Source organism: Botrytis fragariae (genome assembly GCF_013461495.1).
Source record: "Botrytis fragariae strain BVB16 chromosome Unknown tig00000001, whole genome shotgun sequence".
NCBI classification, from domain to species: Eukaryota; Fungi; Ascomycota; class Leotiomycetes; order Helotiales; family Sclerotiniaceae; genus Botrytis; species Botrytis fragariae.
In genome coordinates, this window is record NW_023500987.1 from 3,450,150 (window position 1) to 3,466,638 (window position 16,489).

The 16,489-nt window shown below is 44.1% G+C and overlaps 7 protein-coding genes across 7 annotated transcripts; 3 read left to right on the forward strand and 4 right to left on the reverse strand.

The window, feature by feature from the left end:
• Window positions 1-350: 350 nt before the first annotated feature.
• Window positions 351-1,393, forward strand: Bfra_001055 (putative duf52 domain protein; the record flags this gene model as incomplete). The annotated part of the gene is made up of 2 exons (XM_037331495.1): window positions 351-505; window positions 553-1,393. 2 exons carry the CDS (start codon window positions 351-353, stop codon window positions 1,391-1,393), a joined length of 996 nt encoding a protein of 331 aa, XP_037197828.1.
• Window positions 1,394-1,921: 528 nt separating this feature from the next.
• Window positions 1,922-3,919, reverse strand: Bfra_001056 (putative amidohydrolase 3 protein; the record flags this gene model as incomplete). The annotated part of the gene is made up of 4 exons (XM_037331496.1): window positions 1,922-2,536; window positions 2,583-2,732; window positions 2,786-3,391; window positions 3,452-3,919. 4 exons carry the CDS (start codon window positions 3,917-3,919, stop codon window positions 1,922-1,924), a joined length of 1,839 nt encoding a protein of 612 aa, XP_037197829.1.
• A 794-nt stretch (window positions 3,920-4,713) lies between these two features.
• Bfra_001057 (putative threonine dehydratase protein) lies at window positions 4,714-6,467 on the reverse strand (the record flags this gene model as incomplete). The annotated part of the gene is made up of 2 exons (XM_037331497.1): window positions 4,714-6,237; window positions 6,288-6,467. 2 exons carry the CDS (start codon window positions 6,465-6,467, stop codon window positions 4,714-4,716), a joined length of 1,704 nt encoding a protein of 567 aa, XP_037197830.1.
• A 304-nt stretch (window positions 6,468-6,771) lies between these two features.
• Bfra_001058 (putative hypoxia induced family protein) lies at window positions 6,772-7,422 on the forward strand (the record flags this gene model as incomplete). The annotated part of the gene is made up of 3 exons (XM_037331498.1): window positions 6,772-6,815; window positions 6,875-6,945; window positions 7,010-7,422. 3 exons carry the CDS (start codon window positions 6,772-6,774, stop codon window positions 7,420-7,422), a joined length of 528 nt encoding a protein of 175 aa, XP_037197831.1.
• A 345-nt stretch (window positions 7,423-7,767) lies between these two features.
• On the reverse strand, window positions 7,768-9,684 carry Bfra_001059 (putative tldc domain containing protein 2 protein; the record flags this gene model as incomplete). Its single annotated transcript, XM_037331499.1, has 2 exons — window positions 7,768-9,537; window positions 9,619-9,684. The coding sequence occupies 2 exons, from the start codon at window positions 9,682-9,684 to the stop codon at window positions 7,768-7,770; spliced, it is 1,836 nt and encodes a 611-aa protein (XP_037197832.1).
• A 1,037-nt stretch (window positions 9,685-10,721) lies between these two features.
• On the forward strand, window positions 10,722-12,843 carry Bfra_001060 (putative heterokaryon incompatibility protein; the record flags this gene model as incomplete). The annotated part of the gene is made up of 2 exons (XM_037331500.1): window positions 10,722-10,845; window positions 10,901-12,843. The coding sequence occupies 2 exons, from the start codon at window positions 10,722-10,724 to the stop codon at window positions 12,841-12,843; spliced, it is 2,067 nt and encodes a 688-aa protein (XP_037197833.1).
• A 1,799-nt stretch (window positions 12,844-14,642) lies between these two features.
• Window positions 14,643-16,185, reverse strand: Bfra_001061 (uncharacterized protein; the record flags this gene model as incomplete). Its single annotated transcript, XM_037331501.1, has 5 exons — window positions 14,643-15,124; window positions 15,196-15,263; window positions 15,332-15,790; window positions 15,885-15,970; window positions 16,033-16,185. 5 exons carry the CDS (start codon window positions 16,183-16,185, stop codon window positions 14,643-14,645), a joined length of 1,248 nt encoding a protein of 415 aa, XP_037197834.1.
• Between the last annotated feature and the right edge of the window lie 304 nt (window positions 16,186-16,489).

Here is a 16,489-nt window from a genome sequence, read left to right on the forward strand (position 1 = left end):
GGCAAGCATTGGATTGACTTTTGAATGCAATGGAATGGAGAACCCCGAGAATCTCATGTAGTTAAACAGTAACGTATGTGGAAGAAAAGAACAATGCATTTATCCTCATGTCGCTATCAAAGATTGATATGACACTGCTCCATATGGAGAAAGAGACGAGGGTTAGTGTTGCGCCGCCTGAACTTCGGGAATCAAAATAGTAAGGTTAAGCTTAGCTACCCCGCCATTCTCACCCCCACACCTCACGATAACCATATCAACAACATCATCATCATTCTAGAACCTCACAACAAACAAATCCAAGAACCTGCAATCACAACCAGCCTCATCCGAAGGCGTTACAGAACAATATGGGCAGTACTCGAGAAGCCAGCCACGCCGGCTCGTGGTATACATCGAATCCGAGCAAACTATCCTCGGAACTCGACAGCTGGCTATCCCAAGTCCCCTCCACTATTTCCGACACAAAACTACCCATCCCAGGTGCTCGAGTCATCATTGCACCGTTAGTCACCCCATATTCCCTCATCAAAAGTCTCTAACAATTTAAAGCCACGCAGGATATTCCTATTCCGGACCCGCCGCCGCCTGGGCCTACGCAACTCTCGATCTCTCCACCGCAAAACGAATCTTCCTCCTCGGGCCCTCTCACGCTTGGTACCTTACCGAATGTGCACTATCCAAACACTCCAAATACGCCACCCCCTTGGGAGATCTAACCATTGACACCGCTCTCGTACAAGAACTATCCGCCACAGGGGAATTCAAAAAAATGTCCACCGACCAAGATGAAACCGAACACTCTCTAGAAATGCATCTCCCCTACATCTACAAACTTCTTTCTCTCAACTTCCCCTCTCCCTCATCCTTCCCCCCTCTAATACCCATCCTCGTCGGCAACACCAACGCCACCACCGAACGAAAATTCGGCGCCCTTCTCGCACCCTACCTCTCCGACCCCTCCAACGTCTTCATCATCTCCTCCGATTTCTGCCACTGGGGCCCCCGCTTTCAATACACATACTATCTCCCCGCGAGTCCGTCTTCCGAAGCCCGCGACAAATCCGGCGGGTACTCTCTGTCGCGCCGGGACAAAGCACCTACACAACCACCAATTCACGAGAGTATAGGACGTCTAGATCAATTATCTATGGATGCTATTTCCGGAGGCGTGCATCAAGAATTTCTAGATAATTTGGAAGAGACAGGGAATACGGTTTGTGGGAGACATCCGATTGGAGTGATAATGGCTGCGATTGAGAAAGTGAAGGAGGATAAGAGTTTAGATGGGGAGAAGGGCAAATTCAAATTCGTGAGGTATGAACGGAGCAATGAAGTCACGAGGGTAGATGATGGGTCGGTAAGTTATGCTAGTGCGTATGCTGTGCTGTGAATGTTGGTTTGCGTTCTAGATTTGATAGTGAGCGATGATTTGATGATTTGATAATTTCATGGAGCTAAGATGAGTCAAATGGTTGGCGCATAATATTTAGGAATGGAGTATTTCGGAGATCTGCATTCTTAGATTCTTTCCAAATCGATTTCTAACACATACCAAACAAATAGTCTCATTAGATCAGTTCTTTGACACAAGAATAAATTAATTGATTAATCTTCGGCTCCAAGTCCACAAGTGGGGAATGTCAAGATGTGTTTCGCGCGGGCGTGTATTCTATCTAGGTTATTGATCTTCTAGGACGGACTTCTAATACTCTTTATTCGCCTTTCGGAGGGCTCTCTTTCTTCCTGGTTATCCTTTGCCTTTTCGCCCCCCTTTCTCTTATCGATATGATTTTCCTTCAATCTACACACGCTCCTAACCCATGACAATTTATCCCACACATCCCACCTCTCTCCTTCCAAACTATTTTCTAAAGTTCCAATTTCCTCCCCCAAACCAACATTTCCCTGATCCCTCTCGTCAAACTCCTTGCCAACCTTGCCAGACCAATCCAAACCCTATCGCCCTTCTGATAAAGCTGATCAAGTTCCATAACTCTCCCCCCTCCATTGCCCAAACATTCTTCCCCTTAACCCACGTCCCCAACACCGTCAAATTTCTCAGTCTCTCCACCCCTTGTCCCTCCATCCCCATTACATCCTCATCCACCACAATCCAATCCGCCCACTTCCCGATCTCAATGGCTCCCATTTTATTTTCCAATTTCCAACCCCAAGCCGCGTTGCGCGTGAAACCATGAATTGCCTGTTCAATACTAAGACTTTCTTCCGGATACCAACCTTCTTTCCCTGAGGGTGAGGTCCCAGTTTTAGGATTGAGACGAGTTACTGCGGCATAGATACCATGAAAAGGATTTGGTGGCTCAACTGGGAAATCAGAACCAAGAACTGGACCGGGATATGATGATGTATTGTTATGGACAGGAGGGAAGAACGATCGCATGCGATAAGCAAAATTGGAAAGTCGTTCTTCTCCAAGACGGGATGATGCATAAGCCATGTCAGATGTGGCGTGTGTTGGCTGAATGCTAGGAAGAATACCCATATTTGCAATGCGAATCTGGTCGTCGGGATGCTGCGAAGTTTGTTAGAAAGGCATCAACTGTTGATGTGGAACGTACTATGATTTGAGCATGCTCAATCCTTAACCTCTTTTCTTGGTTACAACCATGGCAATCAGATCCCAGAGCCGCTTCAAATGCATTGATGGCAGCTCTATTAGCTCGATCGCCGATAGCATGAATATTGATTTGGTAGTCCCATTCGTAAAACTCGAAGAATCAGTTAGTCTCATGCACAGAAGAGAAGGGAAGCAGTAAAACACCTTCTTAACAACTTCCGTTAATTCAGTCTCGTTGATCAACATCATTCCACTAGTCTCAGGTTTATCCGAATATGGTTCCAACAATGCCGCACCCCAAGAACCTAAAGCTCCATCCGCAAAGAGTTTGATCCCTCCAAATAATAGCATATCACCTCCACCAGATCCATCTCTTATCACTTTCACCGTTCGTAACTCTTGATGACAGAAAGTATTTCTCTCATCGCACTCAGCCATAACACGAATTCTAACAGTCAGTTCATCTCTCCTAGCCAACTCTTGCAAAATTTTCACATCTTCCATTCGCATACCAGCGTCGCTCATAGCCGTGATACCTACTTTGTTCAACTCCTCCATTGCTGTTTTAAGCCAGCGTACTTTCTGGGGCGCATCTGGCTTGGGGGCGAGAGGATAGATGTAGTTATCCATAGCATTATCACAAAAGACACCAGGTCCAGGATTCTTAATGATTTCTCCACCCGGAGGCGATTCCGGCAGAGGATCCGGAAGAAGAGAGAGGACCTTTTCTGAAGTCCACACACAATGTATATCAACTCTATCGAGCATGATATACAAATCTTCCAGCTCCGGATCTTCAGCAAGTTGTTTCTAGAAATTCCATCAGCAGAGTTCTTTACCAAATAGAAAAATAAAAAGATCAATTCATACAGCTGTCGGCATCACACCTCCAAAATGTGCTTGATCCCATCCCACCCCCCTAATCCACTTCTCCCTACCTCCATAACCTTCTCCTTCGTGTCTTCCCAACCACTCCTTAATCCTACTCTTTACATCATCCACACTTTCCGCCTCATACAAACTCACACTCTCGAGCATTTCTCCATACTGCAAAATATGCCCATGCGATTCAATAATCCCAGGCAACACGTATCCATTCAACCAAACAACTTTTTCTCCCTCCTCTGCGCTCGGTACTCTTTCAAGGATTTCGGTTATTACATCGATCCTAACGCGGAAACATTTCGGATTAGGAGTATTAGGAGAAAGAGTGGTGATGGTGTACGGTTCGCGGACGCAGTAGAGAGTTGAAGAGGTCCATGTATCGTAGAGAGAGTGTAAATTGGCGGTTATAAAGAGTATGAGATATCCTACGAAGAAGAAGGCGAGAGGATGCATTATATTCTATTTATCCTATCCTACTTGACAGGATAGGAGACGACTGCCGGTGGAAGGGTGCAGGTGAGGGTGGCTCTATATCACCATACATTCATGCGTTTTGACTTTGAAAGAGATAAGGAATGCTTCATTCGACGTTGTGTGATGAAGGTATTATGTTGTACTACATTGAATTCAATTGGATTGGATTGGACTAGAACAACTGATTGCAAATTGCTGTTTTTCGCTCTTTCCTGTATGAATTGGGTGACAATATGAATACAGATACAAGTATGCGACTAAAGAAGAAGTTGCGGATTCAAAGGTGGGCGGTGGCATGTGATTGTCTTCTACCAGACGGCAAGAGAATAAATCATTCCTTAATTTCTAACCTCACAATAAAATTTTGTCAATCACTTCATCACTACACTCTTTTCCTTCCGTGGAGAAATATTTTCGAAAAAATTGATGGACTCAAAAGGAAGTTTACACAGTTGAGTTGCGAACAGAAGACTCCCGGTGAGGCTTCAATTCCTGGTCGGTCCCACGTCAAGAAAAGAATTCTCTTTCCTCAAGTATATACACCAATTTGAAAATTTAGCCACCAAAGAACCACACATGGAATCTACGATATCTTTGATTATAATCTATGCAACGCCATAAAGTCATCGCCATGTCCAATGACTTTTATCTACAACGAACTACCCAAAAACGCCGAGCTAATATAATGCATAATTCCGCCCAAAAATGGTAAACATTCACCGCTCATGCATCTCTCATCATCACAATCCTTTAATCTTCCCATAAATCAGAATTTACGATCTCAAAAACGTCTTAAAGACTTGTGAATCTGTACAATCCGTCCAAGGATATCCGATTTCCCTCAAAAATCTCTCCAAATCCTTGACCTCATCATCCGGACACAGGATACCCGTCAGAATCTTTCCGATATCACTTCCGGCATTACGGTATTGGAAGAGACTTATGTTGAATCTCGGTCTCAAAGTGGCGAGGAATTTCTCCAGCGCACCTGGCCTTTCAGGGAAGTTAAACATGTAGAGTCGTTCGTTTGGTACTCCTGAACGTCCACCCACTAGGTAGCGAATATGGGATTTGGCAAGTTCGTCGCCGGAGAGATCAGTAGGTGACATGCCACTGGATGAGATGCGATTAAGGAGAGATTGAAGCTCTTCATCTCTTTGAGATGCAGGGGAGGTGAGAGAAATACCAATGAGCACATTTGCTACTTCATCGGTAGCATATCGGTAAGAGAATTCGGTGACGGCATGTGGCATGACGGCTTTGATAAGTTCAGAAAAGGCGCCGGGAGTTTCAGGAATGCTGACACTAAGCAGAGCTTCTTTGCGTTCTCCAAGAGCTGCACGCTCGGCAACGAATCTAAGACGATCGAAGTTCATGTTTGCTCCAGAAGCAATAGCTACAAGATTTCGAGAAGTATCGGGAGATGGGTTAGCCGCAACATATTTCTTGAGTCCTGCTAATGCAAGAGCTCCAGCTGGTTCGACAATGGATCTTGTGTCTTCGAAAACGTCCTTTATAGCTGCGCACGTCTCGTCCGTAGTGACTTGAATAACGTCATCAATGACTTCTTGACATATTCTGAATGTTTCTTCTCCCACGTTCTTTACTGCCGCTCCATCGGCGAATAATCCCACTTCTTTCAATGTCACTCTCTTTCCAGCTGCCAAAGATTGTACCATAGCATTCGCATCATACGTCTCCACTCCAATGATTTTCACATGCGGAGCAATACGCTTGACGTAAACGCCAATCCCCGCAATCAACCCACCACCACCCACACAGCAGAAAATAGCCTCCAACTTATGAATGTTCGTTTGTCTGAGAAGTTCCATACCAATCGTACCTTGACCCGCAATAACATATGGATCATCAAACGGTGGAATATTCGTCAATCCATGTAATTTCTCTAATCTTCCGCACTCCTCCTTCGCAGCATCGAAATCCGGCCCATGCAACACAACCGATCCTCCCAATCGCGTTACATTGAGATGTTTGATGCTGGGTGTTCCTTCAGGCATAACAATCGTAGCAGGCATCTTCAGTTTGCGCGCCGAATACGCAACGCCTTGTGCATGATTTCCTGCCGAACATGCAACTACACCTTTCCAACTAACTTTGGGATCTAAATGTGCCATTTTATTATATGCGCCTCTCAATTTGAAGCTGAAAACCGGTTGCAGGTCTTCACGTTTCAATAAAACATTGCATTCTAATCGATTGCTGAGGTTGACGGCTGGAGTGAGCGGGGTCTCATTGACGACTTCATAAACTCGAGAAGTGAGGATTAATCGTAGATACTAACCAATTGATCAGTCACAGCTCTTATAATGCAATCGGGCATACTTACATCAGGATATCCATTTGGCAGAATAAATTCCTGTGGCACGATGTTGCTAACTTTTGATTTTGTACTTTCTGATGGCGGTGATGGATTTGCTGAATATTCCGTCAAAGAAAAGGAAGTAAGACTCGGAGTTCGTGCGTGATTTGGAGTTTTCTCTCCATTTGTTACTGTTCCGTTCTCCATATCTGGAAATTATGGATTGGTTTTCAATCGAGTATATTTCTGTGGTGTTGTTGAGAATCGAGTCATAAAGTTTGATATTGTTTTATTTGCTGGATTCCCACCTTTCGATATCGGAGCTGATACTCTCCAATTATTTTTTGCAGGGATACTTTGAATTCCGATGATATCACGACCTAAGGTTGCATTCTGATTCGATGCATTTGGAGGGGCAAAGCTTTTGATGAAGCTTTGGAACATCGATAACTTCACAAATTCACCATCTATAAAATACTTTGGTATCGCAAAGAAGTATTGATCAATAAATATGTCGAACAATACTCCATTGCCGTCGTCTTTCGATGGCAATACGTATGTGACATTCTCATAGAAAGCTTTTGTTTACTCATTCATAGCTAATGGCCTGATAGTGATTTCTATGAAGAAAATCGCTGGCAGAAATTAACCCGTCGTCTCAAAGAAGAGCCTCTCATTCCTCTGGGTACATCATCTCTCTCCATCACGTTTCCTCTCAATGTTCTTATACTAATCAATTCTCCTTCTAGGTTGTATCCTCACCTCCCTTGCCCTCGTCGGCGCAACCCGCTCCATCCGAGCCGGCGACCACAACCGCACTCAACGCATGTTCCGCGCACGTATCTACGCGCAAGGTTTCACTCTCTTAGCTATGGTTGCCGGATCGATGTACTGGGATTCCGATCGTAAGAAGCGCAAGGAATTTGAGGGAGTATTGTCGGAACAAAAAGCGAAAGAGAAAAATGAGGCTTGGATTAGAGAATTAGAGGCCAGAGATGAGGAGGAGAAGGAGATGAGGAGGGCAAGGGATGAAAGGAGGAGAAGAGCGGAGGGAAGACCGGCGCCAAAGGCTGTGGTTACGGATGCGCCAGTGGAGGAAGGCGAGAAGACGAAGGGGGGAGTCATGGGACAGATGAGCGGTTTGGTATGGGGAAAGAAATGAGGGATGTAGTAATTGCGGACTAAAGCGGATGTGTATGGGAAGTATAGCATTGAGGTTTGGTGTTTGGTATGGTTATCGGATTTGTATAACTTATGGGTTAGGGGAATGTACAAACTCCATTCATTTATCGATTTTATTCTAGCATTGGTCATGGGTCATTTTTATAGTAAAATTGCAATGTTCTTCATACCCAAAGTATCTGGAACCCAGATCTATCATTTGAATGAAGTTAGCCAAACTCGCAAGAACACATCCCTCCGAATGTTTAAGTTTCCACGCCATACATGCTTCAAATATCCCTATCCATTCCTACCAAATGCTTTCCAAAACTCCGAGCTCAACCCATCAATTCATAGAACCACCACTCCTGTTTCCTCCAATAAGCCCCGCCATTTCCAACAACGCCCTATCGGCTTCAATATCACCAGTTCCTAGATTGATCTTTCTCCTCGCCTCCGCTTCTCTTTCTTCCCAAGCCCACATCTCCTTTTGTTTTTGAGCTTCGGCATCGCCTCCACAACCCCAGACTTCTAAACTTTCGATTTCAAATCGGTCTTGAAAATCTGTGCGCCTGGTCTCACTGTTGTGGAATGCTCCTCCACCAGACGAATAGTTGTGTGTAAAAACACCAAATTCAAAAGAAGAATCTAGATATAATGATACAGCGCCAAGATTCACATGAGTAGATAGTCCGGCCGTCTGTTTCGTTTTGGGATGTGGACATCCAAAAGACAAACATGGATGGGCTGATGGGGGTTTGGAGAATGCAACATAATCCTTATTAATTACCGAAGCGTGAAAGACTTCATGAACAGGTTCGAGCTGGAAAAGTAGTGTATCGGTGTCTCCAAAACATTCTTTATGAGTTTGTCTCCAAGGTTGTGAGAGATAGACTCCAAAGACAACTCGGGATGATTTACCACTATTGGGAAATCTTTTGGGTGGTAACGTGTCTGCAAAATTCCTTTCTTGACCACCAGTAGGAGAATCTTCAATTCTGTTTCCGGCGACCAAAAGAATAGTTGGTGCACGCCAGTTGAATACTCTTGTCTCGAAAGAACCCATAGAGAATCCAGCATCGCCACCGGAATAGAGTAGTCGAAGACGTCGGAAGAGAGAATCCCCGGGAAGGAAGAAGGAAAGTTGCGACAAAACATTGAGATCCAGTATTTCACCTATTTGTGGAAGAAGAGGCTGATCTATTTCAGCATTCAAAGGCATTGGAGGCGGTGCTTCTGAAGAATCTTTTCGTTTTGTGAAATCAATGTTCTTGGAGAACAAGAAGTGTTCGAACAGAGCATTGAATCCATTAAATACAAAGGGCAATGAAATGGGTATCACAGTGTTGAATTGATGTATTTTAACGCCAGGGAATTTTTCCACATTTACAAAAGCTGCAAGAATGTTGTCCGCTGTTCTTCGAAGACTTTCTAATTGTGACCTGGCGAGTCTTTCGGTATGGTGAGCTAAACTCTCTTGGATTCCTAAGGGCGCTACCAATAGGAGTAGCATAATCAATTTTTTAAGATTATCGGATGGAATCGTAGCTTGAGCTATGGGCGGATCTCCGTGACGAAATACTTCAATGGCATCCAGTGACTCAAGTGCAGCTAAAGCAAGATCATCATCTTCCTCTTCGTCGTCATCATTCACAGCTTCATCGATAGCGAATCCTGTTGCATGTTTTTTGACAGTGCTCTCTCCTTCTGCTAGCGGAGAGGTTGTGTCCGTCTTATCTTCTTCGTTTTCAATCCCCGCGCGAGATTCCCTTCTATCGTATACCGCCAGACTTCGAAATAGTAGCTTTGTCCGATCCCTATTGCCCTTCTTCAATACCCTCTGATATCTTTCCGTCATAATCACTACCACCATAATCATCTGTTCAAACCCCAAGACTGCTGGCGCATCCTGAGCAAATGGAAACGCACCAAGGTAGGATACCATCTGGAATATAATCGGGGAGGCGCCTAGTACATCCGGAATCTCCAGGAATCGTGCGATGGTATCTTCTTTGAGATATGCGACTCCATCTTGATGATCTGCAAGACTCTTGAAAACATCCTGGAATGAGAACAATTTGAGCGGGGTAAAGCAACGTTTTGCGAATTTCCGAGCCTTAAATAGCAATTATTACAAGTTTTCCAAAGGAAGTGGTTCGAGATTCAAGAGGGGAGCTTCCTTGAATCGTAAACTTACCAGCTCATGACTCAGCTGCTGTGTCGTAACATGTTTATCACTGGTACCAGACTGAGATTGTCCCATCTTTACTTCTGTTTCAGATACATCGCATCAGTTTGTATCATAAGTTTATGATGAACAATAATAATAATAAGATGTTTACGAAGAGACAGTCGATGACGGAGTGCTTACATAATCCGTGTTCCATTCCATTGCATTCATTTCTACGCGCCAAGTTTATTCGTTACATTCAAGTGCTCACCGGGAGCTTACCAAAGAGCATCATCACAAAAACACCTCTTGAGCTATTGCGACATCCTCCTGGCTCACTGTAATAACTTAAATGCTTTATGTTCATCTATTGTTTTTCGAGAATTGCTGTAACAGCTGCAATACATGCCGGATAATGAGGTTATGGTCTCAAATTACGTTGCTCGATTGAGTCTTAGATTTTGAATAAAGATGATTTCTGGCTAAACTTCTCAAGGATGGCCTAACCTGGCCATTGCAAATATCCAAGATAGCCAGGTCGATTGATATATTCGCCTCCTAGTATTGTAACACGGGGGCTCGATTGATACTAGTTGTCAAAACTAGGACAATACCTCTTTATAATTGCGCGATGTTTTTGCAAATGCAAATGCAACGGCTCTGGCTACGATGACATCGTGCTTTCAAATGATAACAAGGGGCACGTTATAACGGATAGGAAACTCATTATGATAGATCAAACTCAACCGGATTGAGATTTTGGGTACCCAAATTGGCGACAACAGTTGTTATGTATATCGTGGAGGCGGTTTGATTCGATCATTGCTGATTGTTGATTGCTTGATAACGGAAGGTTCTCGATCGCCATCAATCACAAATATCTTGACCACATCCTTTTCACGAATATAGCTTTATTCATCCGACTATTTCGAGTACCAAGCTAATCGCAGTAGCATAGCTGAGTTGTCGGTAACAACGATTGGAATGAGGCGTCTGCAAGGTTTCGGTTGGCATTCCTTGGTGTCCAGCTGAGCTTAAGATGAGTTTCAACAAGAATCTCAAGTCGCAGATGCAATTCAGTCTTTATCCTATTATCTCTATTGCTCGTACATTGACATCTTCTTGAAAACATGGCGTTTTATCAGTACACTCCTATAAATTCTCAGGCACTTCAAATTCGAGTGCTACACATCCTCCCAAAGAGCCACGCTGATCTGACAACTTCGGATAGGCTACCCAACCAGCTTGATACAGGTAATTGAAAAGATGATCACAAAAATGCGTATCACAGTTACTGACATTACCATAGTTTCCTGCACTCTACACGTAGTATCTCTAAGAGAAGCCCCAGACTATCATGCTTTGTCTTACTGTTGGGGAGACCCTGATCTTCCTCGAGCACAAATTTTGCTCGATGAGACAGAAGTCGATGTTACCATTAGTTTGGAACAGGCTTTGAAGACATTTCGGCATGCGACAAAACCGATGGTTCTCTGGGCAGATGCAATATGTATCAATCAGAATGATCCCGAGGAGAAGGCAGAACAAATCAAACTGATGAGGGATATCTACAGTTGTGCCAGTATCGTGGATGTGTTTCTAGGCGAAGGAACTCCTAGAACCGACGATGCTATGGACGCGGCTCTGACTATAGGACAAGCTGCGTATGATGCAGGGATTTTTTCTGTTACAGTGGATAGTATGAGAGACTGTGAATTTTACGTTCGAGAAGGTCAAGAAGGATATGGATTTAATCGTCCGAAAATAGACGATCCGCTGGCTAATGTAAAACGCTCGCTGTATCAACTTGCTATTGATATTGGCCTTGACTTCCCATTTATCGGCTGGCATGAAATAGGGAGTCGAGATTATTGGAACCGGCTTTGGATCATGCAGGAATTTTGCCTTGGCAAAGAGTTGATGATAACATGTGGTCAAAAGACTATACCATTTCATCACTGGTTTGAATCGGCTTGGATTTTCTTCGCCATGCAATCTTCAATGATCATTCACACATACGGCCTCCAAAGAACAGCTCATGATCCCATCGTATCACCGATTCTTCAAGAGATTGCAAGATGTCTAAGTACTGCTCCTATAAGCCTGAACCGACTTCTGGGGACGCGAAAACATCATCGCAAAACCGGCGGGTCTCCTCTTGTCAAACTGTTAGAAAGAGGCTGTATCCAGGCCTCCAATGATCTAGTCAGAAAGGCAAGATATCCTCGAGATAGAATTTATGGGTTGTTAGGAATGGCTTCCGATGCCCAATCTTTAAATATCCAGCCCATATATACCAACATCGATTCGGATGAAGAGACAGTACAGATATTCACATCTGTTTCTCGAAAACTGTTGGTACAGAACAACGGGGATTTGTTGGCATGGAATCAACAACCCAAAACTTTGGAAGGTCTTCCTAGTTGGGCTCCAGATTTCACAAACACGCTGCTAGAACCATCTTGTGAGACTAAGAAAGCGGCTCTCTTCTCTGCTTCGGGTCAATCTGAACTTTCGATTGTCCCTGCATCGGAAGATAAAGATCCGAAGATTATTGGACTAAGAGGTGTTAGAGTCGATACTGTTATGGCGATTGGAAGTTTGTTTACTGTCGACAACAGACAGGGTATCATATCTCGTACAACCGACGAATACCTAGCAATCCACGCCAATACCATGCGATATTTTGATGAAATAACACATTTCTGTGAGCAAGCTCAGACCCTAAATGCAAAAGATGCTGCATCCCCGCTACCGCAGGACGGAATGAAATGGTTCGGAGCCAATTGGCGCATCCCCTGCGCAGACCAGACCGACTCCTTCACATTCCGCACTCGCGCTTCTCATACCTCTTTAATGGGCTACAACGATCTTCGACGTAGTATAGAACTCTATTCCGATAATGCGAGGAGTATTACGGATAATCATTTGAGCGAAGAAGAATTTGATGCAAATACTGAGGAACATATAAGGTGTGTTCAGACGGCTGCATATGCTTCGTACAAAAATGCAATGAGTTATCAGCAAAATCGGAGACCATCTATATCAGAACAAGGATATGTAGGTCTCGTGCCTGGACATTCATTACCCGGGGATGTTATAGTCATTATCTTTGGAATGGTCCAACCTTTTGTGATAAGGAGTGTTGGTGAAGACAGGTGGGAGTTAATTGGAGAAGCTTATGTTCATGGGATTATGGATGGAGAAATCATGAAAGATAATACCCAAACGGAGGACTTTCTGTTGACATGATCGGGAATTGTACCAAGGGTTTCCTTGAGTGAGGTCATTGCTGTTTGTTGTTGTTTATGCGTGCTGCGTTTACAAAGTTATGTACTGGATTATATGGTTTCTGACCAAGATGGAGACTTTTTGTGATGTTTTCATACTGCAAGTGAGGAAACGATCCAGTCACCGCCCTTATGGTGCTCAATCTTCATGCGTATAAAACTTGTTCCATTAACAACTCAATAGGGTTGATCCAACTTTGGATGCCCCTGAAGAAAGGAATACTGTCAAAACATCGCAGAAATAGGTATAGCAAAGTTGGGAGGGGTGTTCAGTTGGTAAACGAACCCTTCTATATACGAAGCGGCGGCCACGGTATACTTACAAGTCACCACTGGGCAGCGCAGGGAACTGGGTTTGAATTGTGCGGGTAATGGGCATACCGTTGTTCCGGCTCCACATCCCCACTCTCCACACCCGGTGCTAATGAATTTCAGGACGCCGGATCTTGCGGGTGTAACAGCCAGTAGGGACGTGGATACTCAAGACTTAATTATTTGATGTTTTGAGACCCGCTATAAGAGCTCGAGAGTTGGGGGTGTGCAGGGAGTGGAAATTGAACCGTGATTTCATTATTGGCAAGGAGTCGAGGACAGTGGGGTGGACTAGGAATGGAGGAGTGAAGTATTTATCTGGTTGGACTTAGGAGAACTCTTTGCCTTTTTATCTTTTTCATGCATGAGTTCAAATTGAAATCTGACTTCACTCGTCTTCAGGTCTACTCTCCTCTCCTTCTTTGGATGATGTGAGAGAAGCAGGAATATGAGAGTATATATCTCTCACCAATTCTCTCATTAGCAACGCTCCCTCAGTTGCTACTCATCTCTCACTCAATGTATCAGCGTATATATTTGTTAAAAAATAGCTTTCTGACACATACGACCATAGACTGAAGAGAATTGGGCATCCCGTCCGCTCTGCCATACACAAGCTTCAGATCGGTGGATTAGTAGTTGGGTGGGTGACCACCAGCGAATCCCCACTGTTGTATGTTCTTTAGCATTTTTGCCTAATTCGCCCGCAATCCCAGTCCGCCCCCCTTTTAAACTTTAGCATAGTATTGTTTAAATACCATGCAAAGTAAATAATAGTATTTATTGAAGCAGCCCTGTTTTCAATAAAGGGACCCATCGATTCGAAACAACTTTTTTAGTTTCTGAATCTACTACAACTCTTCCCCTAAGAATTCGATAATCGAAACCCAAAATCTATCTTCATCCTCATATCCAATTAGTACCTTTCCTTATCCTCTGCCAAGCCCCTCCGTCTCTAGTGTTTTTTTAGTTCCCGAAACCCTCTTTGAGTAGGGATGGGGACTTATGATTACCTGGTCCGTTCATATAACTTCGTTGTGTGAAGATCCTGAACTGAGCTGAATTGAGCTGGTATGAATTGAGCAGTATGCGAACCGTGCTACTACAATTTAATCTTTCAGATTGGGTTTTCTTGCGAGAGGAAGATTTGAGAGATATGGTCATTGGTGTGGTTGATTTGAATGGGTGAATGGATGGGTGAATAGACACACATTAAACAAGTTATGCGATTGCTCGTTTGGGGAATTCTTATATCATCCCTTAGTCCATCTTTGCATGGATATATCTCTGATAAACCATCCAAATACGTAACCATGAGATGCCACAACATCATTATACAAACACCAAGAATGTCAGCCAGTACCGTAGTATATTTCAAGGCCCTCTAATCATCATTACCCATCCATGAAAATCATATCGATCCCGACCCATCCCTCGAATCGACGGGCTTTAAAAGCCATGCACACTCGGAGCCCTTTCTCCCACTCTTACATCACTACTCCCCCCGCGCACGCTCACGCCCCGCGGAACTCCCATCTCCTCGTCAATCTCTCCCTCTCTCCCATAACTAACATCAACCTCCACCGTCTCCTTAATTCCAAATCTCCATGCCTCTCTCAATATACTCTCATCACTTCCATTATCCATCCCCGACGCATTCCTCTCACTATTCACTTGCATGTTATGACTTGATTTTCCACCTCCTCGACTCCTTTCGTTCGCGGAGAACTCATCGCGACGCAATGAACTTAATGCATATCCGCCCCCTGATTTACTTCCGCTTTTGTTGGGATAGGGACCACTTCCTTCGTCGGAAGATTTCGTTTGGCCTCTGAGTCGCTTGTAGAGTGGTCGAAGAACGGGGATACAGGCGCATACTATGGCGACAAGAAGTTCGCCGGAGCCCCAGAGAATGAGTGGGACTGTGTCATCTGTGGAGTGGTATGAATTTTGTTTCTTTGGCATCATAGTAATTTTTAGTGAAGGATGCCTGAAAACTTACAAGTATAATCGGTTCGAGATGCCAGACCTCCTAGCTCAATGGCTCGAACAATACCACACATTCCCGCACTAAATGAAACTTCCATCAGCATCAAGTTCAAAAAGTTCTCCACAGCTCCTGATCCAGGAAAACCTACAAAACACCCAACGTGAGACCGAAGGAAATAGTCAATCTCTCCTTCTTTTTGAGTTGAACAGGCGCTAAAAAGTACCATGGAAACAATGCCAGAGTAAAATCCATCATCGCTGTATAGCTTCCCGAGAAGATCGCATTCGCTGTGAAATTGAAGTTGACAGTGTGAGGGAGTGATGGATCAAAGACCGCTGCAATGGGCGAACTTTGGAAGAAGTCGAGAGTGGCGCAGGAGACACAGACAATAAATGTACTGACGATACAAACCCAGAGGAAGACTTTATGCCAGGGAACAACGACGAGACGCAGGAGGAAGACAGCTACGGCGGATTTGCTGGTGGCGATGGCAATGATATTACATGTTTGACCAGCAATTTCCATCTTGTTCGACATGACGAATCTAGAACGCATGGGAATCAGTTCTTGCCCTTCCACATAGCTTGGTGCAGTAACTGCACCAGGCCTTTATCAATAAAATGAATGATGTTATAGGAATCAAAACATTCAAACTGAGTTAAGCATAGGCTGTTTAATCTGTAAGGGTTGAGATAACTAACTGAGCAGGCGTGATATCGGCAAAATGAGATCCCAATCCTTGGATAGCTGCCGCCGTACAGAAAGCGGTATATGCCACGAACAAGATCTATGGTAATTGCTTCGTTAGTGCTGAGTCTGACAAAAAGAAGGTCGGCAGTTGGCACTCACAAGACTGGCGACAATAAGCCAATCATCATACCCCGTAGCTTGAACAATGTAGTATCGAGTGTACATCCGCAGCCCTACAAAAACGGCTGCAGCGAATGTCTCAATCCACATCACCAAGATGATGATAGGACCTAGAGCTGACAAGTGACCCATCGTACCAGCGGGCTGGTACGCCCTAGACGTAACGTATAACTGCCTTTGCAGATTTTTCACTAGAACTGTACTGTCCGATACTATTGATGTGAATATATCAAGTTGCTCTTGGTATAGATATATGTCGGTATTTGTCAACAAACTTTTGCTAAAAGGATACGAAATGTTGTGAAGAATGGGCTTCCATTTGAAATATGGACCTTTCCCTTTCTTTCTTCAAGTAATAAAGATTGAAAAAGTAATTCTCTGCATAGGGAGCAAAAGTCTGGGATCCAGAGGGGATCTTCATGACGAATACAAATTC